The 12,078-nt window shown below is 38.4% G+C and overlaps 1 protein-coding gene across 1 annotated transcript in view; it reads left to right on the plus strand.

Moving 5' to 3' along the window:
• IPO5 (importin 5) overlaps window positions 1–11,156 on the plus strand; it is a 33,355-nt gene extending 22,199 nt beyond the window's left edge. The window contains exons 15-25 of the mRNA XM_077753872.1: window positions 210–342; window positions 430–551; window positions 2,033–2,129; window positions 3,522–3,694; window positions 4,607–4,718; window positions 4,806–4,861; window positions 5,883–6,005; window positions 6,875–7,094; window positions 7,695–7,923; window positions 10,262–10,403; window positions 11,011–11,156. Of these exons, the coding sequence (XP_077609998.1) occupies window positions 210–342; window positions 430–551; window positions 2,033–2,129; window positions 3,522–3,694; window positions 4,607–4,718; window positions 4,806–4,861; window positions 5,883–6,005; window positions 6,875–7,094; window positions 7,695–7,923; window positions 10,262–10,403; window positions 11,011–11,097 (1,494 nt within the window). The 3' untranslated portion in view covers window positions 11,098–11,156. The remainder of the gene's footprint in view (window positions 1–209; window positions 343–429; window positions 552–2,032; window positions 2,130–3,521; window positions 3,695–4,606; window positions 4,719–4,805; window positions 4,862–5,882; window positions 6,006–6,874; window positions 7,095–7,694; window positions 7,924–10,261; window positions 10,404–11,010) is intronic.
• The last annotated feature ends 922 nt before the right edge of the window (window positions 11,157–12,078 follow it).

The raw sequence follows: 12,078 nt of genomic DNA on the forward strand, positions 1-12,078 counted from the left end.
CCTCACCTGCTCTCTGTATCCTAGGGTGGAGGTTCACAGTGATTTTGTTTTTTCTGAATGTTTTAAGTATATGACCCTAGAAAATGTACTTTGTGCTTACAGGGCTATGAATGTGAAATAAAACATTGTTGGTATGAAATAGGGAAATGACTTCTTCGTGGTGTCTGTTTACCCATTGTTTTAAAATCAGTTTTAATTTTTTTCCCCAGATCTCTTACATGATCTCAGCATGGGCCAGAATGTGCAAAATTCTTGGAAAAGAATTTCAGCAGTACCTTCCAGTGGTTATGGGGCCTTTGATGAAGACTGCTTCAATTAAGCCCGAAGTAGCCCTTTTAGACAGTAGGTGTTTTCATGAAGACATAACAGTTGTAAAATTCTTCTCTGTAATTATTTTTAACATGAATTTGTTTTCTTCCATGTCAATAGCCCAAGACATGGAAAATATGAGTGATGATGATGGTTGGGAGTTTGTGAACCTTGGAGATCAGCAGAGTTTTGGTATTAAAACTGCAGGATTGGAAGAAAAGTCCACTGCTTGTCAGATGCTGGTGAGTGTGCACGCCGTGTTTGCCAGGCTCCGGCTGACAGCTTCTCAGAACACATTCACACACACGCTCCAGAGGAGTGCCTCTCGGAGTCGTTAAAGAAATTATTTGAAAGAGCAGGAATATATTCTTTAAAAAATAAAATATAGAAACATTTTGACCCAACATTTCTACTTTTGGATAAAGAGATCATGTAGGTAAACTTCCATGATCACTGCTGTTTCTAATAACAAAAATGAAAAACCTGAATTCCTGTTACTAGGAAGAGAGTAATTACTGTACCCAGCAGATACAGAGCAAGACTTTTTGTCTGTTCTGTGCTTAGTGTATAGTAGATCATGACCAAGGAATATTTTTTGAATGAAAGAATGAACAGAAGTGTGCTCATGATACAGAAAACATAACTGGTATGATGTCAGTTATATTAAAAATATAAACATGGTACGGACATCAAAATGTTTACAGTAATTATCTCTTGCAGTGTTATGAGGTCTTGTGTGCAAGTTTTCTTTGAGGTTGGTTTTTGTTTCCTTCCCCTTAATGAGCACGTGTTAGACAAGGTTAACAATACATTTTTTTAAAGGTAGAATTAAGAAATTACGATATATTACAAACTTAGCAGTGAGTAAACACAAATAAAGTTAATGACTTGAATTTTACCTTGCATTAATAAAGCATTGTTGTATTCACCAGTTCATTTAAACTTGTATTTCTTGAATTTATTCTTATCATTATCATCAGTACTTACTTAACTATATTTTGTAAACATTTATGCCTGTAATATAATTCACAGCCATTTTGGATTTTTGTGGTATCTTCTAACTAGAGAGTAAATAGAAGTGTAACATCTCTGAACAAAATTATAGTCTTTTAATGGAGGGGAAGAAAGTAAAGCTTTTTTTTATTAATTTATTTATTTTGGGAGAGAGAATCCCAAACAGGCTCCATGCTGACAGCAAGACCAAAAGTCGAATGCTCCACTGACTGAGCCACCCAAGCACCCCAAGAAACAATTACTTTTAAAGTAGCATTGTTTTTGTTTCACTGCAGAAATGATTTTTTTTAATACAAAATACCATAAGCCTGTTTGCAGATTTACAGAGTAAGTGATGTGCTACAATTAGGTTTGGGGTTTTTTATATCTTTCTAAAGTATTTTTCTTCAATTGATACATTTTGTTTGAGGTAACTCAGAGTGCTGAAACTTTTACAGAATTCTCCCACACACAATAAAAAGGTGGGGTGCTTCAGTCTTTGAATGACCACATATACTGCAGTCATTCCACGGCCCTTTTCCTTTTTGTACAGCTCTGTCTACGTGTATATTTGTATTTGCCAATACTTTTCACAGTCCTGTATGCAGCGCTACGTGTACTTTAGTCAGGGTACAACATTCTGTGCTCCTTATGACTCGGCTGTTTAATAAATGGTAATACCTAAAAACTAACATGGATCTTGATTTCTTTTCTAATATTTTGGTTTCAGGTTTGCTATGCTAAAGAGTTAAAGGAAGGCTTTGTGGAATACACTGAACAAGTTGTCAAACTGATGGTCCCTCTACTGAAATTTTATTTCCATGATGATATCCTATAATTTTTTTAATGCAAAACATTTCTAGAATTAGTTAAATTATAGCTTGAGTGTTTGACTTTGTGTTAACTGAAGTGTGCATCGTGGTGATTGTTTGCACTAACTGTAGTTTAAAATTATAAACTTCATTTTTTTGCAGGTGCTTTAGTGTCATGGTTTTTGCTTGTGCCAAAAACAAGAAGAAAATGTTACCCATCTTCTGGTTGACAGCTTTCTCTGTGAACTACTGGAAGGGTGTTAAGGATTGATATTTTATTAGCAAATGTTCATTGTTGTATATTATGGCTACTTTTCTCAAATATCTGTTGGTGATATTAAAGAAACTAAGACTTTTCTTAATAGGTTAAGAGACCCACGGATAACATCTGTGGCTTAGTCCTACATTTCAAATGTGCATATCACCTTGGAGAAACCTTTCTTGATAAATCTGCATGTTAAATGTCTCCTTCCTCACATGATTGTCATAATTAATACATGTGGAAACATTTTTATGCCTTAACAGGCACACACAATTTCATAGATGGGTTTAAAGAAAAAGGAACAGCCCAACTGAGTGGTTGCGCCCAGACCCAAAACCAGATCTGCCTGATTCCAGAGCCTCTTTGTTTTAGTTCCTCAGGCAGCATCCTGTAGTGGCATCCTTTACAGAAGATGCCTTTTGCCCAAGAGAAATTTACCATGATGCGAGAGGACAGAGGGACAGGATAGGGACGGGCAGCTTATCTTCAGTGAAAATTGAAAAGGCTCTGACAGGAGGAGAGCTTCGTTAGTGTTCCGAGGAGAATCGTAGCTTTGGTTGCATTTATTAGTAACATTTTAAAATTTTTCTTTTTAAAGTTTATTTTGAGAGAGTATGAGCAGGGGGAGGGGCATAGAAAGAGGGAGAGAGAGAATCCCAAGCAGGCCCCACGCTTTCAGTGTGGAGCCCAACATGGGGCTCAAACTCACAACTGAGATTATGACCTGAGCCAAACCGAGAGTCGGATGCTTAACCTACTGAGTGCCACCCCCGCACCAGGTGCCCCATTAGAAATATGTATTGTGTAAAGTTTTGGGATGAGAACATCTTGACATGTGCTCTAAGGGTCCCCGAACCTTTTACAATTATTTCTATGTTTGGAGGTCACATTTGAGACTCACTGCTGTATTGTAGGGGACAGAAAAGACAAGAGATAAGTCATGGCCTAGGAGGTGTCTGCTTTTATACACACATTATATTTAACACCAGCTCCTGGACAGCAGTCTCAGATAATCTGGCCATATGACTGGCACTCAGTGAGCACTTTAACATTTACGTAAGCAAAAAGATAGGACAATCTTTTGAGGAGAGCGATTACACTAAGTGTGTCTAAAAGGAGTGATTATGTTTCCTTAACAATAAAACGTGTTCGAGTGGCAGCAGCAGAATCCATGCCTCTTCTCCTGGAATGTGCGAGAGTTCGTGGTCCTGAGTATCTCACACAGATGTGGCATTTCATGTGTGATGCTCTAATCAAAGCCATTGGCACAGAACCAGACTCCGATGTCCTCTCAGAAATAATGCATTCTTTTGCGAAGGTAAATATTTTTTTCTTTAAAGTATGTGTAATGTGTGTTCATATATTAGTCTTGCTAAATAAATAAAACTGGATCTTATAACAAGTGATTTTTTTATTTACTGGAAATGTTTAATTCTTTTTTATGTTAATGTTTTAGTCCACTCTTGATTAGTTGCCACCATCATTCACCTAATAATCCAACTGCAGAATCTTGGCTTGCCTCCACCTCACACCTAGTTTCTGTCCTGTTCTCTCCTAGATCCCTCTGGTCTTCATATTCCCTTATGTCTTTGTGCTGAGAGAGCCTCCTTTGGTCCGCTCCCGACGTCTCTCTCCCTTCTCTCCCTCCCAGTTCACTCTCCTTCTCTGGTGTGAGCTTGCTCTATACTTGGCCCCCCTCGTCACAGTATTCCTGGTCACCCTCATTGTTCACAGCACCGTGGTCCGCCCCCAGTTCTTCAGTACCTCTCATTTGTCCGCATTTACACTGCTACAGTTCACATCTCTTCTGTTTTTCCCAAGCATGCATCCCCCGGGCCTTTGTGCCTGTTACTTCCTCTGCCTGCAGTGCCCTCCCAGCGCACACTTGCCCTTTCTCTGCGCTGTGTGTGTGTGAGGATTGAGCTCCTCAGAAGCTGGGTAGTCGCTCTTCCTTGAGACCTCAGCACCTCACAGTAATGCCTGGCATTTAAGGTCTGCTTAGGACATGTTTAAAGTAAAAATATTTTTTAAATTATTTTCTTTGAAGTATTGTCATTGTAACAAACATACACCAAGCAAGTGTAATCTACTCATTTAATCGTTAGTCTTCCACAGTACTGAGTTAGTTCATTTTTCTCATGCTTATGTGTTATTCTTAACAGCATTTAACTTTTGACTCTTAAAACGCTTAAATCTCATGGGTTGCTTTCTTTCCTCAATTTCATTGTAGTGCATTGAAGTAATGGGAGATGGATGCCTTAATAATGAACATTTTGAAGAATTGGGAGGAATATTGAAAGCCAAACTCGAAGAACATTTTAAAAATCAAGAATTGCGGCAAGGTAAGTTCTCCACGCTTTTATTTCTCAATGTAATCCTTGACCATTTTGGCGACCGTTTAAAAAGACATTTATTTGGGTGTGTTTTAGTTAAAAGACAAGATGAAGACTATGATGAACAGGTGGAAGAGTCACTACAAGATGAGGTAAATTATTCCCTTCAGAACTTAATTTATATGATCATTTGCATCTGGAACATTTTTAAATGCTTAAGTTTCTAATTCATTTCTGACTTGTCATTCTGATGGTAATTATCAGTAATTTTTAGCAGAAGAGTCCGACATGTGTTTCATTTACTAATTTAGAGAATAAGTAATTGAAGTTAGCTGATTTGTGTTTTGGATGCTGTGTTGAATGTTTTGCTGCAGTACCTCCCACATAACAGCACTTCTAAGTGCACTAGTGTTTCTTTTATATATGCTTCTCGGCAACTTTTCATTTGCTGGCATATTCACCACTTTAAAGATTAGTGAACTCAAAGTCAGGTGTTAAATGATTGTTTAAAGCCGCACACTGCTGAGCGTCTAGAGCTTAAGGGCAGATCTTTTTGTAACAATAGCTGTCTTTCTACCGGACCACAGAATAATGCAAATTTCCTTATAAGTAATATATATGCAGTGGTTGAGATAAGTCTTCTCTTCCTTGCTTTGCTCAGTTCTTTCCTCATCACAGCACTTGATGCCATCAAATGTATTTCAGCTGTGTGTTTAGGGTCCGGAATGTGGCATGTAGCCATCCTTGTGGACCTGTGCTCCCATGTGCGGGTCATCCCTTTTCTGTGTGGAGTGCTCCTGTGCTAACACACAAATTGCTCCCAGGGATGAGGTGTTGTCAGTAACTGCCCCTTCATCTCTCCACCCATCTGCTCCAAAATTAGAAACATTCTTGCAGAAAACAAAAAATACTGAAGTAAAAACACTTCTGTTTCAGAATGTGAAATGTAAGTACATTCCAGGGAAAGTCTTTGGAGGAAGTGCAGTACTCGCCGCGCTTCTCTTACTGTAGGCAGGTGAGGGACGTGACACCCGGCTGTAGAGGTGCCCTGGCAGGGATGAGTAGTTTAATTTTCTGCATTTCCTAGATTTTTATAAATGAACATTATTGTTAGCAGTAATAGTGGAGATACCTTTTAATACATATGGGTGTTGTGTGTGTTTTTGTTTTTAGGATGATAATGATGTTTATATTCTGACCAAAGTGTCAGACATTTTACACTCAATATTCAGTAGCTACAAGGAAAAGGTGTTACCGTGGTTTGAACAGCTGCTCCCGTTAATTGTCAACCTAATTGTAAGTGTTACCTCTCTTTGGCAGTTATTTTAGATAGTTGACCTGGAATTATTTCAGTGCAGCACTTGAAAACACACTTTCAGGTTAAAATGCATCTTAGAAATCCTAAAGAGTTTCCATGATTTTATCATGTTTATTGCATTGCCCTTGATATTTTCTCATTTAATACATACTTAAAAGTGTGCTAATTAGGTTTTCTGTAGTTCCGTTAAATCAGAATGTATTACGAAGATATTGAAATGACTTTTCATTATTTCAGGTTATCTGTGCCCTGCTGAATTAACAACATAATTACATTTTTTCAGTGGATCCTACAGGACTCCCTTAAAATCCTTGTCACATAGAGCCAGCAGTCATAGATTCTGCATGATGGCTTTATCTATTTAGTTTTTAAAATACACATGAAAAGCAATCAACAGAAATTTGTCTTGCTTTGGCTTTGACTCTTGTATTTAGTAGTGCAGCACATTTTTTTTTTAATTTAGGCACATATGACTTAGCCTATTGAATGGATGTATAAAGTTAAGATCTTCGTAACTTTTATTGTTTTTTTAAATAGAGAATTATCATTGTCTTTTTTATGAAGTAAATGTGCATATGTTGCTGCTTCTCTTGGTTCTTCTGATACATGGTGATGTCAGATTGTGGGATTTTATTTTAGAAATCATACAAAGTCTTTTAAACCTGGACTTCATTAAATCTGTGTTGTAATTTGAGGATTCACAAGATGTGATTATCACTGGGTTTTTCATTGCCTGTATCTGGAATATCCATGTAAGCTTATCACTTGCATGAGAGCCTATAGTGATTTTTCTGACGTTCTTCATGTACTCCATTATTCAAAGCTTAAAAGATTATCTCTTTTATAGTGTCCACATAGACCATGGCCAGACAGACAGTGGGGACTGTGCATCTTTGATGATGTCATAGAACACTGTAGTCCAGCCTCTTTTAAATACGCAGAATATTTCTTAAGGCCGATGCTCCAGTATGTGTGTGATAGCAGCCCCGAAGTGAGGCAAGCAGCTGCGTATGGCCTGGGGGTCATGGCGCAGTACGGCGGAGAGAACTACCGTCCTTTCTGCACAGGTACTTTTCTCCTCCTCGGCCCCAGGCATCCCTCTTAGCGCGCTCTCATTCTCTTCCACATCCCCAAACATTACGTAGCTATTTCTGCTGTATGCTTCCCTTTTGTAAACCTCTCACCTATAACACATACAAACTGACCATCTGTAGTTTCATAGAAATGGAAATGAAATCCGTGTGGAATCAGAGCCTCTCCACCCCATCCTCCAGAGTAGAGTTCATTTTGGGCTTGGGAGGTACACCCCAGCTGCAGCATAGGACTTGTAAAACATGTGGGGGTCCCTGTAAAGTTAGCACGGGAATACAGCTGGAGGCTTTTAAAAGCTTGAAGTACCCTGAGATGATCGGGAATTGAATGTTGAGTCTGCTGACCTCTTGGGCTCCCCGCTAGTAGAGCGCTGGTGCTCCTGCCCACGCTGGGGCGGTCCTCCTTTCCTTCTGTGGTCTGGCTCTGCAGCCAAGAAGATAGAATGTGCTGAATAATTCTTCACTATAATCAATAACTAGGCCGAAGATAAAAAGAAATATTATATGAAAAATATTTGCTTTGCATGAAAACGTGAAGTTTTAAAAACCTGACCTTTTTGCAATTGCTTATTTTAGAAGCACTTCCACTGCTGGTAAGAGTTATTCAGTCTGCCGATTCTAAGACCAAAGAAAACGTCAATGCCACAGAGAACTGCATCTCAGCAGTGGGGAAGATTATGAAGTTCAAGCCTGACTGTGTGAACGTGGAAGAAGTCCTGCCTCACTGGTTGTCTTGGCTTCCACTACACGAGGATAAAGAAGAAGCTGTTCAGACTTTCAATTATCTGTGTGACTTGATTGAAAGGTAAGAAAAAGGACAAATAGACCTTGTTTTCTTCCTCTTTAAACAGTGTTTCCTGTGCACAGTCCCTGAGATGTATAGGTTTCTAATAACGTTGTCTTTGAAACCATATCACAATTAACCTGCCTTACAATTAGATCTAGTGTGACTTGTTCTTTATGGAATTAAATTCAACAGATGAGGCATTATAGAACATAATGTTTTAAGAAGATTCCCTTTTCCCTTTTAGTGGTGCCTGAGTGGCTCAGTAGGTTAAGCATTCAACTCTTTTTTTTTTTTTTAATGTTCATGGGGTGCCTGGGTGGCTCAGTTGATTGTGTTTAACTTCCACTTAGATCATGACCTCATGGTTTGGAAGTTCAAGCCCCATGTCAGTTCTGTGCTGACAGCTCAGAGCCTGGAGCCTACTTTGGATTCTGTCTCTTCTCCAGTTTGCACTCTGTTGCTCTCTCTCTTTCTCAAAATTTTAATGTTTGTTTATTTGTGAGAGAGAGAGCATGCACGTGCAAGCAGGGGAGAGGCAGAGAGAATCCAAAGCAAGCTCCATGCTGTCAGCACAATGTCCAATATGGGGCTCAAATTCATAAACCATGAGATTATGACCTGAGCCAAAGTCAGATGCTCAACTGACTGAGGCGCCCCAAGCATCTGACTTTTGATCTCAGTAAGGTCCCCTCTCAGGATCATGAGTTCGAGTTCCACATTGGGCTCTGCACTTGGCATTGAGTCTACTTTAAAAAGAGTTTCCCTTTTAATGTTTTCGCCCAACTCATTTATCTATTGTTTATTTATTTGGCTTTAGATTTTTTTTTTTAATCTCTGCTTTACAGAAGTAGAATTGACATGTATCGTGTATTAGTATAATGAGATCAAAGTATGTTGTTAACAACATTGTTTGACCGGTAAAATTTCTGGTGTTTTTGATTCAAAAATCAGTGATATAAGGAAAGTATTCCAGTTGGGTAATGAAGATCTGGCCTTGGGCGCAGGCATTATTAATGCTGTTTTGTGTCCATGAGTGTATCTAAGAATTGGAAGCACCTGGAGGCTAGAGAAGCTATCAAATCAAAGGCACGTTCTGTGGTATCTGTTTTTCTAAGTCCAAGTTCTTCTAAATATTAATCAGATCGAGACTCTGTCACTATTAATTACTGCTATTATTCATGAATAACTCCAAGGGCTACAACCACTCATCTCCTGGAATTTGCAGAAATACGCCAGTGAGCATATTCCTTCATGCCTGTTTAAGTTCAGGTTCACACAAATGTATTTGAGTGTTCCTACTGAGAACTGTCATTAAGGGATGTGCTAGCCCTGGTGGAGACTACACACTCTTTATCTACTCCTGCCTTTGAAATGACCACTTCTCCATCATGGTGTTCGATCATCTCTCTTGGAAAGGACTGTTGTGAAATTCTCTTAAAGACAAAGACTGGAATTCCAGTTAAATTCACTATTATGTTTCCTTCCATTAAACTTGCCTGAAGTTTACTTCCTGGTTTACTCTTTTTTTTTTTTTTTTTTTCCTTATATTTATTTATTAGGGGAGAGGGGCAGAGAGAATGGGGGAGACAGAATCTGAAGCAGGCTCCAGGCTCCCAGCTGTCAGCACAGAGCCCCATGCGGGGCTCAAACTCACAAACTGCAAGATCGTGACCTGAGCCAAAGTCAGACACTCAGCTGAGCCACCCAGGCACCCCCTGGCTTATTCTTAAAATGCCCAGAAATCCTTTTGAACTTCAAATTTATTTGGAAACCATTTTGCCATGTATAAATAAAATTGTGTTAAGAAACTGCTATTCTTAGGGGCACCTGGCTGGCTCAGTTGGTTAAGCATCCGACTTCGGCTTGGGTCATGATCTCATGGTTCGTGAGTTCAAGCCCCACATTGGGCTCTGCTGACAGCTCAGAGCCTAGAGCCTGCTTCGGATTCTTTGTCTCCCTCTTTCTGCCCTCTTCCCCCCCTCACACTCCGTCCCTCTCTGTCTCTCAAAAATAAATAAACCTTAAAAAAAAAAAGAAACTTATTCTTAATAATAGCTCTTTTTTTTTTTTTTTTTAATCACAAATTATTTATAAAGCACTTAAAACATTCTGTTTATTGTTTGGTCCTTAAAACTAACCTGAGAGATGAGCCAAGTATTTTTCTTAATTTACATGAGAAGACACTGAAGAGCTAATAAATAAAATTAGCTGGTTTTCCTCCCACTGAATATGATTTTAATTTAATAAAGACCCTATAGCAAAATTCCATATTGGGGGAAAGATATGGGAAAGTATGAGTGCTTCAGTGATTTCTTCTTAATTTATCATTTATAATGGCTTTCTTCTCTTTGGTCAGTAATCATCCGATCGTTCTTGGGCCCAACAATACCAATCTGCCCAAAATATTCAGTATAATTGCAGAAGGAGAAATGCATGAGGCAATTAAACATGAAGATCCTTGTGCCAAACGTCTGGCTAATGTAGTTCGCCAAGTACAGGTAAGCTGTTTTGCTTAAATTGGAAAAGGGGAAATAAAATAGTTTCTTGGGGAAGGTGTTTTGTTTTGTTTTCTCTTCTACAAGAAAAAAAATAGATACCCAGTGAGCTAAGGAAATACATTTTTATATTCTCTTGACTCCAAGCTTCAAATTACTTAATCTATACTCTGTTCTCATTTTTTATTAGTATTAAAACATTCGTCTTAAATTTGAGACACTGTGAACCTTCCAGTTGGTGCTTAGTGCATACTGGACTTTTGCATTGTCTGTGAAGAAAAAAGGATGAGATTTTACTAATAAATAAGTTGTCAGCTACTAAAGTTTTTTTAAGTGATTTATGCTCCCTATTCCTCTGTGTTCTTTACCTGACTGTGTCCTCTACCTAATGTAGCTTTTTCAGGTTAGATTGGATGAAGAAAACAGTGTAAATGAAATGAACATTAAAGAAATGAACAGATTTCTTGCTTTTATGATGACACTCCTCAAACTACCTCAACAGAAAGTATTTGGCATTATTACAGTCTACCTAGTGATGATTAGCAAGATTAGTAAAATACTTCTGACGACATCTCACTGAATCTAAATTTATGAAATTGTTCTTTCCTAGACTTCTGGAGGACTGTGGACTGAGTGCATAGCACAGCTCAGTGCCGAGCAGCAGGCAGCCATTCAGGAGCTCCTGAACTCTGCTTGAAGGGCCTTAATGCCACCACCAGAAAACTAACTCCAAATAAACGTTTACCCTTTTGTTTAGGTTTCTTTGTTTTGTTTTTGAGCAAAAGAGAACGGTAGAGTTGTGTTGTGTAGGCCATCCTTCTGCAAAGCCACAACAGCAGGAAGAGAAGCACTGGGTTTCAGAGTGGTGTTCGAAAGGATTTCTGTGGTACCACTGAAGAGGTTCCCCATAGGCCCTGCAGTAGCACTGGAGAGTATTTTTCTATCGGTATAAGCCACCCACGTGAAGGTGAAAGGGAAGCAAAATATTTCTCATTAGACATAAGGAAATCTAAGACAAAACAGCTTTAAGATCAGTTATTCAGCGTAGATGTGTATTAAAACAATTTGCTATACACCTAGTGTTCTGTTAATTGGAGTGTGAGTCTTCTTGTAGGGTAGAAAGCCTTCTACCCAACAAACTAGTAGATCTAAAATTAAAAAAAAAAAAAAGCTGAAGACAAAAACAAGCATGAAGATGTCATATTTGATGTCACTTTCGGTTTTTTCCCAAAAGGCTTATGCAGTGACTCGATCTGGAAAGCTTTCCAGCTTCCAGCCCTTGAATGTGAAGTGTCGTTGGCATGTCTGGCAGTAGTGTCTCATTCACTCCTCAATAAACAACATTGAAATACAAAAGAGATCTGTGTAAAAATTCAGTACTGTCTGGCTTTGATTCATTTAATGTTTTTAATATAAGAATAAGCTAATATTTTTTTAGAGTAGCAACTATGTCTTTGAATGTTTTCTTTTTCCCCTAATATTTTCCTTGTGCAGTTCAAACTTAAAAGCATTTAGTTTTTACCATCTTCCATTTTAATTTAAGCTAAATTATATACCTCTTCCTTCATAATTGGTATCCCTTTAAAGTTTGCAAATTTCAACCAATAGTTTTTTTTAAAACTACTGTTGTTCTGGTAGATAAAAAAGATCTGGCTTAGTATTTTCACTGCAAATTGTA

The sequence above is a fragment of the Crocuta crocuta genome, unplaced genomic scaffold, assembly GCF_008692635.1.
Source record: "Crocuta crocuta isolate KB4526 unplaced genomic scaffold, BGI_CrCroc_1.0 scaffold31, whole genome shotgun sequence".
NCBI classification, from domain to species: Eukaryota; Metazoa; Chordata; class Mammalia; order Carnivora; family Hyaenidae; genus Crocuta; species Crocuta crocuta.